The 23,654-nt window shown below is 41.3% G+C and overlaps 1 protein-coding gene across 2 annotated transcripts in view; it reads right to left on the bottom strand.

Annotated features, from left to right (window-relative positions):
- PUM1 (pumilio RNA binding family member 1) overlaps positions 1-15,062 on the bottom strand; it is a 130,962-nt gene extending 115,900 nt beyond the window's left edge. For both annotated transcript variants that reach the window (XM_081087502.1, XM_081087503.1), the window contains exons 1-2: positions 14,830-15,062; positions 9,997-10,370 (exon numbers count right to left, since the gene is read on the bottom strand). In XM_081087502.1, coding sequence (XP_080943628.1) covers positions 9,997-10,359 — 363 coding nt within the window. In that variant the 5' untranslated portion in view covers positions 10,360-10,370; positions 14,830-15,062. The remainder of the gene's footprint in view (positions 1-9,996; positions 10,371-14,829) is intronic.
- Positions 15,063-23,654: the final 8,592 nt, after the last annotated feature.

Genomic DNA, 23,654 nt, shown 5'->3' with positions numbered 1-23,654 from the left:
TTGGTTGCGGGCACATCTCCACTGGGGAGTGTGCAGGAGGTGGCTGATCGATGTTTCTCTCTCATTGATGTTTCTAACTCTCTATCCCTCTCCCTTCCTCTCTGTAAAAAAATCAATAAAATATATTAAAAAAAAAAAGAAACTGTAACATAAAATTACTCATCTCAGCACCCATTTCAATATAGACACTCCCTGAAATTCTCATTTTAAAACAACTTTCTTTATAATTTATTCCTCCTTTCATGAAGCAAAGTTTCTTCAGAGACAGAATATATTAATTTCACCATTTTGCATTTTGATAGGCTTCTGACAGATATAGTGTCTTCCTAATTTGGACAATTGGGGAGGAAAGAACAATTTGAATCAACAAATTCTTAACAAATTAAAAAACATTTTTTTAGTAACATCAGATATAGTGCTTTTAAATACATACAATAACCAGAATTAGGTTAATGAACTGTTAAAGTCCTTAGGGAACTTTCTTCAATAGAGAAAAATACTTGTCATTAACAGATCAATTGACTTTATATTCATGGTATCTAAACATAGAGCTCCCCTGAAAACACCTGTTCTCTACATAATTTAAACATTCCTCTTTCCAGGGTTATAAACAAGTTATTTATGCTGTCAACCTAAAAAAAATAAAATAAACTTTCTTCAGACAGAGAAGAAAGTTACCATTAGCCCAGAAAACTTGTCACTTGAAAAAATTCCAAATCCATGGTATAAAATAGATAAACTAATCCTCCCTACCTCTATTTCTAAAAAACACCTGGCACCACTAATAATATCCCTGTTGTTTTTATATCTTTACATTAGACACATAGGCACCTTTAAAAATCGTTGTCTGCCCTAACCAGTTGGCTTAGTGGATAGAGCATCAGCCTGCGGACTGAAAGGTCCCAGGTTCGATTCCAGTCAAGGGCATGTACCTTGGTTGTGGGCATATCCCCAGTAGGAGGTGTGCAGGAGGCACTTGATCGATGTTTCTCTCTCATCGATGTTTCTAACTCTCTATCTCTCTCCCTTCCTCTCTGTAAAAAAATCAAAAAAATATATATTTTTTTTAAATAATTCATTAAAAAAAATCGTTATGTCTAAACAAAAACCTGTACACGAATGTTCATAGTATTACTCATAACAGCCAAAAAAGTAGAAAAAAAAAAGGTTCATCAACTGTTAAATGAAACAAAATGTGGTATATATCTATATAATGTACTATTATTACTCAGCAATAAAAAGAAATGAAGCACTGATACATGCTACAACATGGATAAATGTTTAAAAATGCTAAGTGAAAGAGCCAGTCACAAAGGACCATGTATTGTATAATTCCATTTGGCCTGGCCATTGTGGCTCATTTCGTTGAGCATTGTCACAGGCACGAAAAGGTTGTGGGTTCAATTCCCGCTCAGAGCATATATCCAGGTCTCGGGTTCAATCCCCAGTCTAGGTGGATGGGGGAGATAACCAATGGACATCTCTCTCTCTCTCTCTCTCTCTCTCTCTCTCTCACACACACACACATCGATATTCCTCTCTCCCTTTCTCTTTCCCTCCTATATTCCCTCCCTCTCATTCTCTAAAACCAATAAAAATATATTTTTTAAAAATTTGTTAATACTGTAAATTCCATGCACTGACCAGTTTGGCTCAGTGGATAGAGTGTCGGCCTGTGGACCAAAGGGTCCCAGGTTCGATCCCGGTCAAGGGCATGTACCTTGGTTGCGGGCATATCCCCAGTGGGGGGTGTGCAGGAGGCAGCTGATCAATGTTTCTCTCTCATCGATGTTTCTGACTCTCTATCCCTCTCCCTTCCTCTCTAAAAAAAAATCAATAAAATATATATTTTTTTAAAAACACACACACAAAAAATAATTTAAAAAAAATACTGTAAATTCCATTTGTATACAATGTCCAAAATAGACAAATCCACAGACAGAAAAAGCAGTCTAGGACAAGAGAGCAACTGCTACTGGGTACAGGATTTTTGGGATGATGAAAATGTTCTAAAATTGATTGTGATGATGACTGCACAACTCTCTACTATACTAAAAACCACTGAATTATATACTTTAAATAGGTGGATTATATATCAACAATGCAGTTCTTTGAAAAATCTTTAGGGCCCGCAATTTCCACAAACTTAAAAAAGTTTTTGTGATGAGATTTGTAAAGACATTAAGAAAGATACTTTAACCATAAAAGAGTACTTATTAAAAGCCATAAACAGACAAATAAATCTTTAGGCACCATTAACAAGGTACTTTAACAGTTCTCAAAAAATATTACATGAAAAAAATAACAATTCCCTGGAGAAGGTCCAATAAACTCTTCAACTGCAGGTTTTATCACCAATGTCATATACTAGTTACAGCTGTGGGCAAACTACGGCCCGCTGGCGGATCCGGCCTGTTTGAAATGAATAAAACTAAAAAAAAAAAAGACCTTACCCTTTTATGTAATGATGTTTACTTTGAATTTATATTAGTTCACACAAACACTCCATCCATGCTTTTGTTCGGCCCTCCGGTCCAGTTTAAGAACCCATTGTGGCCCTCGGGTCAAAAAGTTTGCCCACCCCTAACTAGTACATCCTTCAGGCTCAAGTTCTTAAACCAAATTCCCAAATGTTAAACTCCCCCAACCTACTGCTAATCACTTCTCACAATATTCACAGCAGGGAGCAAAATGCCAGAGCAGTCCACTGAGCTGAAACCCAGAAGATAAGGAAACTGAATATAAAAATTGAGAAGAGTGGATAAGAAATCCCTCAACAACAACAAAAAACTATTACTTACCCTATCTCCAGCACTTACTACTCTTTTGGCATTGTGTTTTCAGTCTATGTTATTCTGAGGGTGTTAAGCCATTTCTCAGGAGTGAACAGATAGATTTTCAATTTTTTGTTTAAGTATTCTGTTCTCAGTCTCAGCCTGTAGAAAGTATTCCGTAAATGCTGTTGCCTGAGAAAATGGACACATGCACAAAAGATGTGTCTCTTCTGCAAGTACAAAGAGGTGTGATGAAAAACAGTATGTTACTTTACAGCTTACAACGCACTTCAACCATATCCATAACTGAAATCTGGAACACAGTTCTTCCTAACTACCCTGTTTTTCTCTTTACTAAAACTCTCATGATTCAACACACTTCCCTCTTTTCTTTGGCCACATGGGCACCCAGAGCAAATTCTGTAACCCACAACTGGTACATATTTCTAAATTCTAAATATACCCGCTTCGTTTCCTAAAATACTCTTATTTTCCCACTGTTATATCTCAGTACCACCAATCCATTTTTTTTCCTAATTCCACACCAAAAATCTTTAAAACAAAACAGCATCTGAGTGAATACTTTTTTTTTAACACTGGAACTTAGTTCTTTAAATTGAAAAATCTTTCTTAGTTTAATTTTTATTTATTTATTTTAGAGAGAGTGAGTGGGGGGAGAAAGAAACATCAATTTGTTGTTCCTCCCATTTATGCACTCACTGGTTGCTTCTTTAATGAGCCCTAACTGGGAATCAAACCCGAAACCTTGGCGTATCTGGACGATGTTCTAACAAACTGCGCCACAGGCCAGGGCTAAAATTGGAAAATCTTAGTCAAAGGCGGCCTTCTAATGGTCCTTTTGAACAAGAGTATAACGTTAAGACTTTGTTAACAGCAAATTCAATTTTTTAAAGGCTCTAAGAGTGTCCTGGTGGGTGCGGCTCAGCTAGTTGAAGCATTGTCCTGTACACCGAAAGCTGCCAGGTTTGATTCTCAGTCAGGTTGCAGGTCAGATCTGATCAGGGTGAGTGCAGGAGGCAACCAATCAATGTTTTCCTCTCACATCGATATTTGTTTTGCTCTCTCTTTCTCTCTTCCTCTCTCTAAAAATAAAAATCAATTTTCAAAAATGGCTCTAAGAGTACCGGGGGGGGGGGGGGGGGGCGGACATGGAAGCATGAATTACTCAGCTTTACCACATGGTGTTAACTAGATGCCACTGTCCCAAATGCTGGGACTCTTTAACAATCTGCCCAGAAAAGATAAGAGACTCTAGTCTCAAGTCATTCAACAGGGAAAACAGAAAAGGCTCTCCAGGGAATGCCAAAACTTCCAGTATGGTGAATACTTGACCGCCCTTCCAGTTTAGCACAGTACTTATTAATTACAAGTGTAAGGGTTATCTCACAGTCACTGAAGGGAAGAAAGAGAGACATATCAAAGGTGGTGTCAGAATACCACTAGAGGATGGCAACACCAAGTGGAAGAAAAAGGGGGTACAGCCGAAACCGGTTTGGCTCAGTGGATAGAGCGTCGGCCTGCGGACTGAAAGGTCCCGGGTTCGATTCCGGTCAAGGGCGTGTGCCTGGGTTGCAGGCACATCCCCAGTAGGAGATGTGCAGGAGGCGGCTGATCGATGTTTCTCTCTCATCGATGTTTCTAACTATCTCTCTCCCTTCCTCTCTGTAAAAAATCAATACAATATATTTTTAAAAAAAAAGAAAAAAATAAAAGAAAAAGGGGGTACAAATAGAGCCAAAAAGAAGATTCACCCACAAAATTCTGCCTAGAATTATCTCCGACGAGCTGTCAATTTACAGTAGATAGTGATACATCCTAGCACCAAAAGACTACAAACAAAAGTGAGAGGGGAAAAAAAAGTGAGAAAAAGCTCTGTGGAGTTGTCCTCTAAATTTTCTTTTCCACCTATCCCTGCCCCTTAAAATCCAGTAGAGACCACAGTTCAACTAATCTGAGGACCTTAAAATGTTTTCCCTATTTCATCACCCACTTTATCTCACAGAACTTTAGAGAAAACAGATTTCACAATAAGAGAAAATTATCACAACAAGTCAAAGACTGACCTTGGGTTTTGCACAATGATACTTTTAATACTATTCAGAAAAAAAAAATCAGTTATAAAAATTACTGTTAAATATGTACATTTTTTGTATATAACATTTAAAATGTTATTCACTTAAGAAGGAGTGTTTTCTAGTGTTCTATATCTTGATCCACACCCACTGTCTTGTTTACAATGGGTAAATTCATAGACAAAAATAAATCTTATTCAATGGGACTTCTTTCCCTCACTCCTCTCCAAAGACCTCAACTTGGCCCAAAAATGGAGGCTTTTACGTTTCTGAGAATACTAGCTACAATAATTTTATGTACTACAAGTGATATTTAGTGTTTTTAATCATAATGTAGAAAAAATACAGAAATACCATAGTCTGCAAATGTTACAACTTTAAAGTACTGCTTATTACCTCTTTACATGTTCTCAAGCTGTTGATGTTTTACATTCATTTAAAAGCCCTCATGCTAATTATCTTTCAAGTTTCATACTTAAAAAATTAAATATTGAGAGGGGAGGGGCATGGGGGAAAAACTTAAGTATTAAAAAAGTCAATCACATATATATTTGGGCACAGCTTAAAGAGTTCACTTTTAAAAGGGGGGAAAATTCAGACATTAAGAGAATGTCTACATCAGGTTAAAAAAATGTTTTAGTACTAGTATAACAAAGTGATTGCTCATAAATGAGAGTAATGAGAGAAATAAATGTAAAGTACCTGGCACTATAAATAGTTCCCTTCCCGCCAACACTGCTGCTGCCATCACAGCCTGTGATCTTCTGACAATCTGATCTTAAATTTTGTTCCATTATGCCAAGTCCTTTAGAAAAAGGCAAAGGAGGTGTGCTCTCCTGAGGGCCTTTCCTTTCCCCTAGTCCTTCCCCCACAGGTATGCATCTCGTAACTCTAAGGCAGTGGTTCTCAACCTTCCTAATGCCGCGACCCTTTAATACAGTTCCTCATGCTGTGGTGACCCCCAATTTCATTGTTACAAATTGAACATAATTAAAGCATAGTGATTAATCACAAAAACAATATGTAACTATATATGTGTTTTCCAATGGTCTTAGGCGACCCCTGTGAAAGGGTCGTTCGAGCCCCAAAGGGGTCGCAACCCACAGGTTGAGAACCGCTGCTCTAAGGGATCCCTCAAGACTTGCAACCAGGGGAGCAATCGACATTGCTAACCACCTGAACCCGTCTCCAACCCCCCTTTTCTCTGACTTCTCAGTGAGCCAAAACTGCACCACCTCGGCTCATTTCTTTCCTATAACATTACTAGTGAGCCAAAGCAGCCTCACCGAGGCTCTCTCCTGTTGCTGCTTCTATCCTAAGCCTTTCCTGTTTCACTGTCCCCAGCTCTAATAAACATACTTTCAAAATGAAAAGGGGGGAGGGGCGCACGCCAAAGGCAATAGGCCCACCAAAAAGGAGTAGACCAGAAGCATTTGAGATCCTTCCTCCCAGCACATCATCAATTTGGCTCAAATAAACTCTTGGTATTGCAGAATGTGCTGGCACTAGTATCACTTTATACTGAGTCATTCTGTCTCAACAGAGAAAAGTTTCCCACAATTTCTACTTAGAATAAGCATGTAGGGTGGAGGGGGGTCAATGGGAAGAAAACAAAGGGGTGTGATACTTTCAACAATAAAGGTAAATTTTATAAAAAGAATACACACATAATAAAAACAAAACTGGAAAAATGTTAGCATGATTGCTCCTGTGGGGGGAAGGGAGAACTCTTGCAATTATAGGAGAAAAGTCAACATTTGTATCCAGCTCCTTATTATCAAGTTTATCATCTCTAAAATTAAAGCAAAGTAATTATTTAGGATGCGTTACTTTGTTGGAATAGTTTAGTTTGGTTTAATTTTTAAGGCTAGAAATATGTTTAAGGAGGCAGAAATATACAGAGAGCATGGGCACTGGAATCAGAGACCTAATTTAAAAACCAGGTTCTACCTGGTAACTACACTTCATTTTCTCATCTCTCAGAAAAGGATATTACTTCCCTCATGGGACTTTTCTGAGGATTAAATACAGGAAATATATAGCCAGTACCTCCTAGAACGTAAGTGCTCAGTAAATCTATTTATCATCATCAGTGATTCTCAACCTCTTTTGTACTCCCACCTGACAGAGACACCTTATTCCAATCTTAACAGTGGCTACTGAGGGCAGTGATTCACCTAGAGCAGTGGTTCTCAACCTTGGCTACACATTAGAATCACCTGGGAATCTTTTTAAAATCCTGATTTCTGGGCCTCATCCTCCGGAAATTCTGTTTCTTTGTTATGGGGTGAGGCCACAACATTAGTAACAAACAGAATTTCTGGAGGATGAGGCCCAGAAATCAGGATTTTAAAAAGATTTCCAGGTGATTCTAATGTGCAGCCAAGGTTGAGAACCACTGACCTAGAGATATGCCCCTCAACTCTTTAACTACATTACATTCACCACTGCTGCTTGTCTAAGTGGCCTTTACCTACTGCCACGGATTTCCCAACAGAATATCTGAGCTCTAAGTTCCACTACTTTACCTGGTGCAAATCTGAAGAACTTAGTGGTTTTTCCCTCATTCAATCAACACAAAAATTTCAGACACCACCTGGGAAAGAGACATGACAAATACAATAGCCTCTGCCCCAGTATAGTTCAGTCCAAGATGTGATATCAACACCAAAAAAATAAATTATAATACACTGGAATGACTTTTTGTGTGTGTGACCAACATCTGCAGCATAGCAACTACCTTCAACTCCCTAAATGCTCTTGATTATATCATGTGTCCAACCCAACAGAACTGTTATGGGTGCAATTCAACACCTCCCTACCTTGAGGGTGTGTGTGTGTGTCTGTCTGTCTCTCTCTCTCTCTCTCTCTCTCTCTCTCTCTCTCTCTCCACATGTACAGCTGCCTAAATCTTACTCAACATGTATACTACTAAATTTAATTACCTTGTCCCCAAATCATATCCCCTTTTGTATTCCTTTTCCTGTATTACTTCATTTTCCCCAAGACCTAAGATTTCTAATTCAATCACCAAATTCAGTGTATTTCTCAGTACCATCCATACCTTCTTTTTCCATTGCTCATACCAGAACTGTTAGAGTTGTTATCCAGCTAGTATCACCCCTTACCCACTCCAACCTCTTATTGCCGACTCAATCTTTCCAAAACATTACTAAAAGCCACGCCAGCCCGTCAGGTGTGGCTCAGTGGTTGAGCGTCGACCTATAAATGGTTTGATTCCCAGTCAGGGCACATCCTTGGGTTGCAGGCTCCATCCCCAGTGAGGGGCATGCAAGAGGCAGCTGATCAATGATTCTCTGTCATCACTGATGTTTCTCTCTCTCTCTCTCTCTCTCTCTCTCTCTCTCTCTCTCTGTCCTTTCCTCTCTGAAATCAATAAAAATACATTAAAAAAAAAACAACAACAACCTACTTAATGCAATTTTAGCCTGGCACTCAAGGCCTATATCTTTGTGACAATGTCCTTTTCCCCAACTTTATTTTAAGGCCAAAGGATTAGGTACTCATACATTCAATAAATTTCTGAAACTCTATTATATGCCAAATTCTAGGAACTGGGATATTGACATGAATAAAATGACCCCCTCAACTACTGCAAGAAAATAGAAAACAGATATAGTACCTTAAAAGTTTCACAAGAAACCCCGTATACTCATACTTCTAAGTATCCCTCACCTACACATAGGTGTTTATGAAGCAGCACTGATACTGATGATTGGTTGAGTAAACCGAAGACCACTGATCAATGTGCTCAATATATTTCTGTGGAATAAGAGGATAAATTCCCCCTCTTGATTTCTACTATGGTACATAGGCTACTTTTTTGAAGGGACAGGGGAAGCACAACTGAGACTTCAGATTTGCAAATATGTTTGTGCCTAATTTGTTTCTGAAGCAGAACAGAAGCACTAGAGGCCTCCTGACAGATGTCAGTTCTTTTTGCTAGTCAGTACTCACATAGTAGCAATATAAAATGAACCTTTGCAAATTCAACCTGTGTACAATTTCAAAGAATAGCCTGATTAAAACATCCTACCAGTGGTTCTCAACCTTCCTAATGCCGCGACCCTTTAATATAGTTGCTCATGTTGTGGTGACCCCCAACCATAAAATTATTTTCGTTGCTACTTCATAACTGTAATTTTGCTACTGTTATGAATCGTTATAAGTATCTGATACGCAGGATGTATTTTCATTGTTCGCGACCCACAGGTTGAGAACCGCATCCTTTCATCACTATCAGGAAGTTAGGAAATACAGATCAGGATACTCTTCTCAGTAAAATATGCTGTGCTCCCAGGTATGTTTCTGGATTAGTAAAGGTAAGCATGTTAAAATTAACCAAGTGAAACAAGTCTTAGAACAAGAGAATGAAGATGGTTAAAATCTAAAAGCCACAACCACTCCTCTCTGACACAAAACATTACATATCAATTCCACGTCAAATAAATTTCACTTGAGCAGCTGATCTCTTATCAACTTCCTACTACTTTCAACTATAACATCGTAAAAAACAAAAGTCACCCTCACCCAACAGGAAAGGCTCGAAAATACAGTGGGGCCTTGACTTACGAGTGTCCCGACTAATGAGTTTTTCGAGATACGAGCTGTCTCTCAGCAGATTTTTTGCTTTGAGTTGTGAGCTAAAATTCGGGTTACGAGCCAGCTTCAGATACCCCACCGCTAGTTGGCGCAGCGAACATCACAGTGAACGCCACAACACCAGCCCAGCATCACGTGTCTCACTCTTTCACTGTTGATTTGACATACTCGTAAGTCAAGGCCCCACTGTATGTATATGATCTATAAACAGCCCAAAGCGTTCTTAAAAGAATATATCAAGAGGAAAAAAAGTCGTATTATTAAACATACCTACAAATGCAATGTGCACATTATAACAATCTTAAGTCTTTTTTTTAAAGAATTGGTCATTTACTATTTAGCACCAGATTGATATGACCCAGTGACATTAAAACAATCATCCTTTAAAACAAGTGACTATTTAATTTAGACCACATGAAATTAGCAATTTAGGCTTTTGAAGACATTCACTAAAAGCAGATTGATTACAAAAGAGTTTCAAAGCTGAAATAGTGAACTTTTTTTACCTGATGTTCTGCATGAATGTTATCCCCAGTAGGCCATCGGTGTTTGCTATTATTATAGCCGCCTCCACCACTTCCTCCTCCCCCAAGCTGCTCACCATGCTGCCTCTGAAAGAAGTAGTCCACCATAGCGTCGTCCTGGGAACGGCCTGCAACTCCTATGGATCCTGGGACAGGGCTGGAGTGTGTCCCAGCTGCAAGAGCTTGATTCGCAGCTGGTTGTGGCTGCGCTTGCGACCCTGTTCCAGATGTCAAAACAACAGGCATGTTGGGATTAGCTGGTTCTTGAGGGTGATGTTTCAGGTGGGGGCTGAAAGAGTCCTGCCAAAGCACTGCTTTTCTCTTCAAGACACATGCAACGCTCATTCCACCAACACCTAAGGACAAAAAAGTTACAAATAGTTAAAATTTGCATTTTTTTATCTTTATTGTTGAAAGTATTACAGATGTCCCCTTTTTTCCCCCAATGACTCCCTCCACCCCGCTCCTGCCCCCTAAAACTTGCACTTTTAAAACATTACTTGACATACACCAAGATAAAAGTGAGCTCCATGTCTTTTGCGATATATCATCTACAACTAGTTCATACCAAGCAGCTATATATTTTAAAATAAATAACACTATTTTCTAAACTGAAACCTCCACTTTTAAGTTGCTGAGTGTGTGTGTGTGTGTGTGTGTGTGTGTGCTGTGAGTGTGAATAAGTGTGGTTGGTGGCAGGTACTCAGACAAGGTATGCAGATCAGGACTCAACATGGCAACTTCAGGGAAACTTATTCTGTTATCAAAGGAAACAATATAGAATTAAACTTCAACTTATTTACACCTTAAGCCAACTATGGTGATACTTTTTAAATAAGCAAGAGCTGTATCAAATATCACTTTGGATATTTTAATGCTAAAGCAGATATAAGGTAATAAATAAACCAAACAAAAATCCAAACCCCATATATAATTAGCAATGACTCAGACTGTCTAAAACTTGACTGGACCCTTTAAAATGTCCAACAAATTCATAGGATGCTCCTTGAAGAAACAATAAGGCCCCCTGACCCAGAAAAGCAACAGAATGTTCTTAGCCTGAAACTTATCCTCAGCTGCTACTGATGGGGGGTTGGGAGGGAGGGTCAATATTTTTACCAATAATTTACAATTATAATCGCAATCACATTATTCCATTAGTACTTTGACTCCTACAAACAGGATGAGACCAAACCGAACGCTAGAGTAGAAAGCCTCACTGTAAAAACGACAATAACCAAAAAATATATATATATAAACATGCCCTGACTGGTATGACTCAGTTAGTTGGAGCATCCTCCCATACACCGAAGGGCCTCAGGTTCAATTCCCAGTCAGGGCACATACCCAAGTTGTGGGTTTGATCACTGGTCAGTTGTACTGAAGGCAACTGATCGATGTTTTCCTCTCACAATGATGTATCTCCCTTCTCCTTTCCCCACTCTCCATAGATAAATAGATCGATAGATCGATCAGATGCCTCAACACAATAACTGTATGGCAAATATACTGCAGACTTTATTTAATCATCCCTATTTTACAGATGAAAACATTAAGGGACAGAAAAGTTATGTGATATGCACAAAGCCATTCAGCTAGTGAGTATGGATAAGGGATTCAAACATAAGTCTGTTGTGCATCCAAGTCTAGTTCTTTCTATCAACCCCTTGCTACACCCCAGTACATCCACACAGATACACTATTTCTCTCACCCTCATCTGCTACTCTTCCTTCTCTGGAAGGCTGAACAAAGAACCGCCAAACTGTTATTGTGAAACATTACTATTTAAGTCTCTTAAATATAAAAAACTACATTTGTACTACATTTGTACATAAGCTATAACACTTGACACCCTGTAGGTGCTAAAAAAAATGCTACAAAGTAATTAACCTGTGACCAATTAGAACACATCTGTCCATAAAAACTGATTTCAAGGCTATAAACTTAACTGCTACAAATGCCTTCTCTCTCCCTAACCCAACTGTAACATTTCAAAAACAGACCCACAAGAGTTATGAGAAGTCTATTCTTTCTTTATAGATAATTAAACCTTCTCTAAAGAAGCATTTGCTTCTCACAACTAATTCATGTTTTGAAGCCAGACGTAAAAAAAAAAGGCACAGCGGAATTTGTCATTTGTTCAAAGCCTAATTTGGAAATGCCTAGTCTCAGTAACAATTCCAATGCATCAGAACCTTACCAGCGTACCGAGTTAGTTTAGCTTTCTAGAGTTCCGTTTCTGCTTTCATGTATTGAACTGTGTCCGTGGGTAAGTACCAAAATCAGAGTCATTGCAGTGTTTACATCAATCTTTGCAAAGTGCTAACCAGCCTAATGCCTTCCGGTTTGATTTTCAAAAGAACTTCTTGCCTTCCTATTACCAACGGTAGTAGCCAGTTCCATTTTCTTCTACAAGGTAGTATCAATCTGACAGTCTTTGTTTTAGAAGGCAAGCCAAGAATTCCAAACCCCAAGTTTTACCGTTAAACTAGCAACCTCTTTGAGGCTATTTCCTCATCTAGAAAATGATAAAAATCCTTCCTTTATGCTTCACAAGTTTGATTTTGAATCAAAATAAAACAGATGTAAAAGTTTTTTGTAAACATAAAGTCACTATGCTGCGACCCCAGGAATTCGGTTACCATCAGTGAAGGCCATTATGGCACGCCAGTCCCTGAGAAATTCCTAAAACAGCCAAAGCAATCTTTTCTGAAATAAAAGATTTGCCATAATACTTATATAGCAAAGACTTTCCATATGGAAAGGGTGTTGTACCTCTGAAACACATTGAACACAACTTCATTCCAACAAAGGATGGGGGGGGGGGGGCCGATTCCTATAAAAATGTTCAAACAAAACAATTGGCTTTTGTAGAGCTATCTGCCCTGGGACTTCCTGCTTTACCTAATGAAGCAAGGCAGTTTTCTCAAACAAGAGAAAACCTGGCAGAAGGGACAGTTTGAAAGTGAGCAAATTAACATGTTTTGGGTAATTTTGTAATATCTTGGCAACTACAACACAAAAATGTTTCAATCGGTCACTTAAATATTAGAAAACATTCAAACTGCTGATGCCTTTTAGAGAACTCTCAAAGTCCATTAAAAAGTTGTGTGTAGCATTTCAAATGTGCCTTGTTTACAAATGGCACATGATAAATATTAGTATTTTAAGCAACTAGAAATAAGGGCTGATTCTAATTACTCCTCCAGTTTTCAAACTGTTTACATCACGGGTTGGTTGTCTTTTTAAATAACACACAGCTTTCAAACAAAGGAACACGATTTAGTCTATCTCCATGGCCTATCTTTTTTTCCTACAAAAATGCTTAGTGTTCTGAAAGGTGTTTATTTTTTACCACCCTGGGGGGGAGGGGGGGAGTTTATGGTCATACATTTAAAACAATTCACCGCAAACCCAAATTAAACTTCAAACCCAACTTGAAAAAAAAAAAAACAAAAAACTGTGGCCTCAGACAAAATGAATTCCATGAAGGTGAAATACTAACTCAAAGTTCAGAATCCCGTGAGTATGTCCCAAAGATCCAGATAAACAAGAGTATTTTATAAAGTTGAAATTCGCAATAAATCACATGTCTGGTATTTTGCTTACTAAAAAAACAAAAAAAAAAAAACAAAACTGCCTCAAAACTACACATTCGCAGGAGGGCTTGTCTTGATGAGTTTTTACGGGTTTTGCTTTGTTTTTGATTTTCAGGAAATAGACAAAAAGCTAAATGTACAAACCGACGGCTTCAAACGTAAATGCCTTTAGAACAAACAGAGCCCCAAAGAAGCCTCATAAGCTATCACCACTCTTAAAAAAGAGTATGAAGGGAACGGATTGTATCGACAACTAAAAACAGTGTCTTCTGTAACTGAACAATGAAAAGTAACAACCCTTCAAGTTGCGGCGAGGAGAGAACCTTCCCTGATAAATGTTGAGCGAGCGTGTTTGGGGGGGCGGGGGGGGAGGCCACGGGGGAAGAAAAAGTTGCAGGAGTGGATTCACCCCTGGACCTGGGAGGGGTACCGACAAGCGGAATAAATGATCTGTTTACCCAGAACGTGTGCGAGGACTACAACTACCTCGTACCGAGGATCTGCCTTCCCACGGCCGCGGGGCGAGCCCCTCTGCGAGTTCAGACACACACGCACCAGCCGGGGAGGACCAGAGAGGAAGCAGACGCCGAAAGCACCAGCTCTCACGGAAACAAAAGGCCACAGGCACCCGGCAGCCGAACACCCGGTCCGAAACTTCCTGATCGCTCCCGGTCCACATTCGGCTCGCGGAGTTCCCCCACGGCGGTCTCGCCGGCAGCCCAGGGCCGTGGCCGCCGCTTAAGCGATTTATGTATTGTTCCTCCCGCTTCGGCGCTGCCGCGGAAGCCCGAGAAGTCGAAAAAAATCAGAGGGGCACGAAACCACACTTCATGGCCACACAGAAGACTCGGGGCTTCGCAAACCCATCAAAAAAAAGCAACCCAAATGGCAACATCAATCTTCGGGGGTTCCGAAGGGGCCGAGCAGAAATGTGGAGGGACGGCTATGCCCTGGGCCAAGGCCCAAACCCCCGGCATTTTCCTCGTTTCGACCCCGCTCCCCACCCCCTCCCTCCTTTGATAACAATAGGGGCCTTGCTGCTGACTCCAAAACATGTACGAGGAACATCGAGCGAGGAGCCAGCGCCAGGGCCCCGGCGGCTTTTCCAAAGCCCTTCTCGTCCCCCCAATCGCTTTCAAACACCAATACGACGGGACAATCTGCTCGCTGGGGGTCCGGAGCCGCGTTTAGGGCCGGCGGGGTGCGGATACTCACGGGCGGAGCGGTAGGATGAAGATGGATTTCAGCCCCCCGTTCTTCTCTCTCCGGCGCTCTCGCTCCCCCTTACCTTTCACTCCGACAACATGGCGGCCCACTGGGGACGGGGCTGGCGCGGTGCATCATGGGATGGGCTCTGGCCCCGGCTCCGGCAGTGGCCGCGGCGTGCGCGGAGAAGGCAGGCGGCTCTGGAACAGGTTGCCTGGTTGCCATGCCAACCCGAGGCCTGTGTGAACTTGGGGAACTCGCAGGCGGCACGGCCGCGGCGCGCGTGAGGGCCCGCCTGCTGGGCGAGCGCGCGCGGCCGCGGGCCGAAGGCAAGGTCCCGCGGGCCCGCCCCGGAGCGCGCGACACGGAGCTGGGCACGCGGGGTCGAGGCAGGGGCGCTCCACCGGGTGGCCGTGGGAGTTTACACCCCGCACCTCCTGCCTCCGCGCCCACCCGCCTTCACCCCGATTGTAACCGGCTGCCTGGCTCACGGACGCTGACACACACACACACCCCCCGCCCCCAGGCTCGGGCGTGACAGGTGCTGGGATCGAAACCTTTGCTGCAGCTCTTTGCTTCGGAGGCTGATTTCGTCTTCCCGGCTCCATGGATGGCCCCGTTTGCAACATGAAGAGGGACATGAAAACGGCTACCCCGCAATTGCCTAGGGGGTTAAGCGAAATAGGATTTGCAAAGGGCTCAGTCCAGTGTCTGCGGCTTGTAAGCGGAGCCTCTCCGTCCATAACCAAAGGTGTGGGGTCCCTTTTCCCCAATGATTAAAAATTTCAAGACGATCGCAGAACCTGAAACCGTAAACATAAGGCTGACCCGACTTGCAAGGGCTCCATCCGTCTTAGCTGTGGTCATTCTGTCCGTTTTCGAAAATGAATAGGAATTTGATTAAAGTGATTTTTTTCCCAATCAGTAGTATTTGATAAGATACAGTTATTCTATCTTAAACTAAACCCAAGATGGATTGAAAACTTAGGCAAACTACAGTATTATAAGAAACCAGAAAAAAAGATATACAGGGGAAAGCTTTATAATGGAAGGAGGGAATGTTTATAATGAATCAAAATCAATAAATCATTTTTAAACTTAAAAGAAATTTAAACATCTTTACAGTAAGAGATGCCAGCAACAAAAAAGAACAAATGAGAAAATAGCTTTAAAATATTTCCAGACATAGATAAATAGTTCATCTTCATGATCAATACAGAACTTCTCTGAGCAATCAAAAAAGAGCAATCCAAAAGAGATAGACATAAAATGGCCAAGAAACACATAAAAGATAACTAACCTGGGGCTGAGAGGTGGAGGCGGGAGAATGGAGAGGGACTGCCAGTGGGTAAAGGTTTTCTGGGGGGTGTTGAAAAGGTTTTGAAATTAGATTGTAACGATGTTTGCTACAACTCTGAGAATACACTAAAAACCACTGAACTGTGCACTTCAGATGAATGAAGTTTATGGTATGTGCAAATAGATCTCATAAACCTGTAAAAAGTGAGAAATGCAATAATAAATGCAACTTTGAAATATAATATTTTCATCTATTAAATACACTTGTAAAAATGTAAATGATTAACACCCTGTTTTAGCGAGTTTTGTGTAAAAAACATATTTTGTGAGAAAATTAGCACTCATTGATTACATTGTTTGCATATATATTATTTTTATTTTTAAAATAATGTTATATTTTTATCATTATTATTATTATTTTAGTCCTCACCCAAAAACATGTTTTATTGATGTTAGAGTGAGAGGAAGGGAGAGGAGAAGAAAGATTAAAACATTGATGATTGGCTGCCTCCAGGACTCGCCCACGGATGGAGCCTGCATCCTAGCATGTGCTCTGACCTGGAATCAAAGTGGCAACCTATTGGAGCACTAGATGAAGCTCACACCAACCAGGGCTGTGACCTGACTGGGAATCAAGCAAGCCCGAGATCTTTCAGTGTACAGGACAATGCTCCAACCAACTGAGCCACCTTGACCAGGGTGGAAAATAATGTCACTTTTACTTTAAAAATAAAATAGTGAGATTTTTATTTCTGGGGGGTGCAGGGGACGGGGAAGACTTGGAATTTAGAGATCCTGGCTGAGTGACCTTCAGTGAATCCCAGAATCTCAGCTCCCTCCCCTGCATAATGAGGATACCAATACTCTTCTCACAGGGTGGTTGTAACGGTTAAAGGAACTACCAGACATCAAGTGACTGGCACAGAATTAGTACTCAATAAATAACTGTTTTATTGTCATTGCAGTCTTAATATTCATCTCTGAATCCCCAGAGACCAACATAGTACAGGGCATATGGTCATTGCTCATTAAATGTTTGTTAAATGAATGAATTCAACAGCCATTTAGTGTCAACTCTCAAATTCAACAACCCTACGAATAATACACTAGGACAGTTATATTCATAGATCCAGCTCTTAAGCCAGACCAGAAATAACCTCTCTAAGCCTCATTCCCCCACCCCATGGAACATGAGATTAATAATTTAACAGTACTAAATGAAATAAAGCAGAGAAAGCATTTAACCCCGTGGAGTAAGGAAACTGGAAAGTGGGAAGTAGCTATAATGGGAAAATATGTAAGAGGAGGAAACATAGCCGACATGAGAAAATTACAAAATTTCCGGAATCCTACCAGGTGCTGTGCTCCATGATTTCATTCTGAGCTCCATGGCTAACTCCTTAGTTTTAAGCTTTAACTTTATTACTCAGTATAGAAATTCTAATATCATTTTAGTCACAGCCATGTGGTACCACTCCCAGTTCAGGCCCCTCCCCAGTCAAATGCTGTAATCCCAACAGAATGCTAATTACCCAGCTCTGGTCTCCCTTAAGGAATTGCTCCAAAGGACCAGTGGACCCTGCCCAGCCCAAAATAACCCTATCAGAGCATCACCTCCAACAAATTCATGAGACATCCTAGGGCTTTTATATTCATTATCTATAATAATAAAAGTGTAATATGCTAATTAGACCAGACGTCCTTCTGGACAACCTTCCAGATGAAGCCGGGGCTGCAAGAGAAGCCCAGTCCCGGGTGCCAGAGGGAAGCCGGTGCTAGCAGCCAGGGGAAAGAAGGCCTACTCTTGCACGAATTTTGTGTATCGGGCCTCTCGTTTCATATAAACCTCCCCAAATACCTATGACCTGGACATTATTATTCCCATTACACGTTTTAATTGAATTTATTGGGGGTGACATTGGTTAATAAAATTATATTGGTTTCAGGGGTGCAATCCTATAATACACCCTTTGAATATTGTATTGTGTGTTCACCACTCCAAGTCAAGTCTCTTTCCATCACCATTTATCCTCCCTTTTTATTCCTGTTTTAAAAAATGAGAAACTGAAGCTTAAGGAAGTTAAGGAACAAGATTTGCGTTTAACCAAAAATGTTATCTAAAGCTATTTGCTGAGAATTGTCTGGTCTAGAGGATGTTGAAATCATTCCTAAAGCTTAGGAATTTTCACAATTCTTCTGGTTAAACTCATAAAATCTTACCAAGATGGAGTGAGGATTAAGGTGGATTTGAGAAGGGTACTTTAACTCTAATCAGTAGAAACCAAATCCATCCCATTGTAACCTAATCAGAGAAAGACGGAGATCTCAAGACAGAAAAATTTAGTGAAGACCATTTTAAAAAGCCTTGGTTTAAGAATTACAAATGTTGGGGGGCAGAGGGAGAGGTGGAAGAGGGCACAGAGGGGATAAAAATAAAACAAAAAAATAAAATAAAATAAAAATTTCAAATGTTTACCACTTCCTTCAGTCGTGATTGTCAAACTATATGGCCGGAGGCTCACTGGTGAGTCCACCAACCTGGCCATGCTGACAGCTGAGAACAAATCCCAGAATGGACAAATACTATTCAATTCCACAGTCTTCCATTCTCTCTTACAACCAACTGCTATTGGCTATAAAAGTAACCATGTGGCAAACTAAATATAAAATATTCTCAAACAAAGCTGAAATACTCCCACTTATATGAAAAGATACTTTGTTTCCAACGTTGGTTTCAGTTGCTCTTGCAACTATGTTACAATTGTGTTTTGGGGGATTGGTAGAATCTCTCTTGGGTGGCACGTTCCCACAGTTGTTTTGTTTCTTGGAAATGGTTACACTGTTAGCATTTCCATTGTCATTTGGTTTCCTGGGAAATCTTGGTTATTGGAGTGTGTTTTTCATAGGGAGGGAGGGTTTGGGCCTCCAGTGTTAGTGAATAGATAATTCTGGCCACTCTCCCACTGAGGAAAACTGGTAAACCAGAAAAACCTAAACTCTGGAAATCATTGGAAAGTTAACAAATTAGTACTCAATGAAATAAAGCAGATAAAGCACTTAACCCCGTGCAGTAAGGACACTGGAGAGTGTGGAGTAGCTAAAATGGGAAAAAATGTCAGAGGAGGAAACATAGCCGACATGAGAAAATTACAGAATTTCCAGAATCTTACCAGGTGCTGTGTTCCATGATTTCATTCTGAAATGAAATGAAAAAGAGGGAAAGTGGAATTTAAGCCCCACATTTAGGACTACTTTTCCAGGTGGGACTTTCCTGGGAGATAGTTAAGAGACTGCGTAGTGCTTTTAACAGCCTGGGCAGTTATGGGAAAGCAAACTAGAGTCCAGACCCTGCTCAGAGAGAGAGCACCTAGTAAATTACTATTACTTTGGATTAGGATCCCAAGGGACTGCACTCTAAAAGCAAAGGTGAATAGAGTAGACAAGCTCTTACAGAGATTAAAACTCAGCTTTGAACTAGGATCTCAAAGCCTGAAATTTTATTAAGGTGACCTCAGAATGTTATTGCCACCAGGTATGTGGCGGAAAACAAAGTGAATCTGCTCTTGTTAAAGATATCATCATCCTAGGCCTCAAATTGTTTCTATGAACAATTATGCAAATACAATATTCAGTCAACAAGCAAAATTATCACACATACTGAAGACAATCCTATATAATAAAGAGCTAATATGCAAATGGTCATCACACCCTCACGCTGTCACGTGGTAACGGCTCAGACACTCAACACTGGGGAGAGAGGAATGGGGACCAGCCAGGCTGAAGCCTGGGAGAGGGACAAGCCGCCCGCCCCGTAGTCCTGGGCGCCTGCAGCTGCGGACCGAGCAAAGCCTCCCGCCCACAGTCCCCTGCGGCTGTGGCCAGCCCAGGCGAAGCCAGCCCATGTCCTGAGTGCCTGCAGCCAGCCAGAGGGAAGGAAGCCCTGGTCCTGGGTGCCTGCAACCAGCCAGAGGAGGGAATCCTGGGTCCCGGGTGCTGGGCGAGGCAGAGGCAGTTAGGGGCGATCAGGCCAGCAGGGGAGCAGTTAGGGGCAATCAGGCAGGCAGGCAGAGAGGTTAGGAGTGATGAGGCAGGCAGGCAGTAGAGTGGTTAGGAGCCAGCGGTCCTGGATTGCGAGAGGCAGTCAGACATCTCCTGAGGGGTCCCTGATTGGAGAGGGTTCAGGCCAAGCTGAGGCATACCCCCCCTGCATGAATTTCATGCACGGGGCCTCTAGTATAACATGAGCAAAAACCAACAGCAACAAAAGACAATTGAAAAGGACCCAAAGAACCCCAGATATTATAGTCATTACATTGCTTATTATATTCAAGAAGATAAATAGATTGATAATTTTGGCCAAAAAGTAAAAAGTATACAAAACAACTTAAGTGAAAATTCCATAACTGAAAAAATATAATAATAAACATAAATAACCCAGTGGATTGGGTTTAACAGCAGAGTAAATGCTGTTAAAGAGAGGATTAATAAACTTAGAGGCCGGGAGTAAATATAAATGAATGAAACATCAAAAGGCAAAAGAAGAGAAAAGGTAAGAGTCACAGAGGAGAGAATGACACAGTTTAACTGCTGTATAGAACTGGAAAACCAGAAGTGCAGGAAGGAAAGACTGGGGTAGAAGCAATATTTGACATGAAAAGGCTAACTTACCAAAGCTAATGAAAAAATAAACACACAAATTCAAGAAACACTATGAATTATAAACAAGAAACCTCAGGAAAATTAAGGCTGGAATGTAGGTGAGGGTTGAGGAAGTGGTGACTGTCTCTTCACCATCCTCAAGAGAAATGAGGTCAATTCAGGTCATTGCAAAAGCCTCAATGAAAACAAAGCTGAAGCAAATTCAACACATGGCAAGAAATGGAGGAAGTATAGTGTTGGCAAAAGAAAGGAAGGAAGGGAGGGAGAAGGAGAAAAGCTAACTCCAAAGGAAAAGAGAATTAAAAAGTTTATGAATAAGATCCCAGAACTAAAATTCTGGACAATATGATCATAAATGACCTCATGGCAGAAGAATCCAATGGCAATGAGAAAGATGCAGAAGTACTGGCTGGTTAGGAGATACAGGGATCCATATAGGTATGGGTAGATTTTAGAAGTAAAAAAATAAAGTATAGTAAATAAAAAATAGAAACTAATATAATAGGGGAAAAGTCTTAAAGGTAATTCCAATAGATATAAAAAGGTTTAATTTACCAATAAAAGATGAGAACTCTATGATTTGAATGAAATTATGAGACACACATAAAAACAAATATCAGCTAAATATGAATATATCTATATATATAAAAGCCTAAGCGACTGGCTGGCTGGCTGGCCATTTGACCAGCCAACCAGTAGCTATGACGTGCACTGACCATCATGGGGCAGACACTCAATGCAGGAGCTGCCAAGCTGTGGTTTTCCGGTGATGCTCCGGAACCAGAGAGGAGGAAGCCTGGTTGCGGGGTGCATCACCTGAGAACCACCCCCTCGCAATCTGGGACCCCTCGAGGGATATTAAAGAGCTGGTTTCAGCCCAATCCCCTCAGGCCAGGCCAAGGGACCCCACCAGTGCATAGATATATAGGCCTCTAGTCTATATATAATGACAAAAAGGTATGCTACAATTGGTTAAAAAAAAAAGTTAGTGGAACATGAACTATCAGTACCATAAAGTGTTTTTTTTTAATATATTTTATTGATTTTTTACAGAGAGGAAGGGAGAGGGATAGAGAGTTAGAAACATTGATGAGAGAGAAACATCGATCAGCTGCCTCCTGCACACCCCCAACTGGGGATGTGCCTGCAATCAAGGTACATGTCCTTGACCAGAATCGACCCTTCAGTCCACAGGCCAAGGCTCTATCCTCTGAGCCAAACCGGTTAGGGCAGTAACATAAGTTTTATACATGAATATCACAGACTCTAGTAGTGTAATATAACTGCAGGAAGAAATCATAAATCAATCAATAAAATTAAAGATTTTAACATAACTTTTAAAAAATACACAGATGAAGTTAACAAAAATAAATAGAAATATCAAAAATCTGAATGAGACAATTAATGAACTAAACGTACTATATGTAGAATTATATTCCCAACCAACAGAAAATCATAAGCTTTTTAAACAAATATAGAACATACATCTATCCTATATAATAAAAGCCTAATATGCTAAGTGTCCAGTTGACCGGTCAGCCATACAACCAATCAAAGTGTAATATGCTAATGATGTGCTAAGGCTGCTCAACTGCTTGCAATGACATGCACTGACCACCAGGAGACAGACGGTTAACTGGTCAACCAGTCGCTATGATGTGCACTGACCACCAGGGGGCAGATGCTCCAAACAGTAGGTTAACTTGATGCTGGGGTCCGGCCAATCAGGACTGAGTGAGACAGGCCAGACACGCCCTGGAGCCTTCCCGCAGTCCCTCCCCAGCTGGCCAACCTCCTGCATCTCTCGTTGGCCTTGATTGTGCACCAGTGGGGTTCTTTGGCCTGGCCTGCGCCCTCTCGCTATCCGGGACCCCTCAGGGGATGTCAGAGAGCTGATTTCAGCCCAATTCCACAGGGGGAGCACTGCTCAGCCAGAAGCCGGGCTCACAACTGATGAGCACAGCAGCAGTGGCGGGAGCTGCTCCCACCTCTGCAGCAGCGCTAAGGATGTCCAACTTAGGCCTGGGGAGGAGGCCTAAGCCACCAGTCAGACATCCCCCGAGGGCTCCTGGACTGTGAGAGGGCTCAGGCCGGGCTGAGGGACACCCTCCTCCCCTGAGTTTTTGTGCACTGGGCCTCTAGTATATATAAAAGCCTAAGCAACTAAACAACCGGTTGACTGGTTGCTATGATGAACACTGACCACCAGGGAGCAGATGCTCAATGCAGGAGCAGCCCCCTGGTGGTCAGTGCACTCCCACAGCCAACATCCCGCGCCAGCCAACCTCCCTCAGTCCCTCCCCCTGGCTGGCCAGCTCTCCCATCCCCAATCAGCCATGATCGCCCAGCCAGGACAAGGGACCCCAACCATGCACAAATTCGTGCACCGGGCCTCTAGTAATACTATAAAAGAAGGCTCAACAAATTCCAAAAAAACAATATCATACAGACCAAGTTCCCTAACCATGAAATAAGAAATTTAAAACTTTGTTTTTTTATTACTGAAAACTACAACCCCTATATACTTAGAAACTAAATTACACTTTTTTCTTTTTTGTCAGGAGGATGGTGAGGGGACTCTGGTTTCGTCTTTCTACCAACAGACAAAGATCTGCCCTGTCCAATCAGAATTGCAAAATTATACTTTTAAGTAACCATTGTATTTTTAAAAGTGTAAAGAAAAGTCCTTACAAATGATTAATAGGAAAACACTACATGTCAAACTGTGGAGCCCTAGCCGGTTTGGCTCAGTGGATAGAGTGCTGGCCTGTGGACTGAAAGGTCCCAGGTTCAATTCCGGTGTAGGGCATATGCCCAGGTTGAGAGCTCAATCCCCAGTGGGGGGTGTGCAGGAGGCAGCCGACTAATGATTCTCT

Source organism: Myotis nattereri (assembly GCF_964212035.1).
Source record: "Myotis nattereri genome assembly, chromosome: 3".
NCBI lineage: Eukaryota > Metazoa > Chordata > Mammalia > Chiroptera > Vespertilionidae > Myotis > Myotis nattereri.
This window is presented reverse-complemented; position numbering and strand designations above follow the sequence as displayed.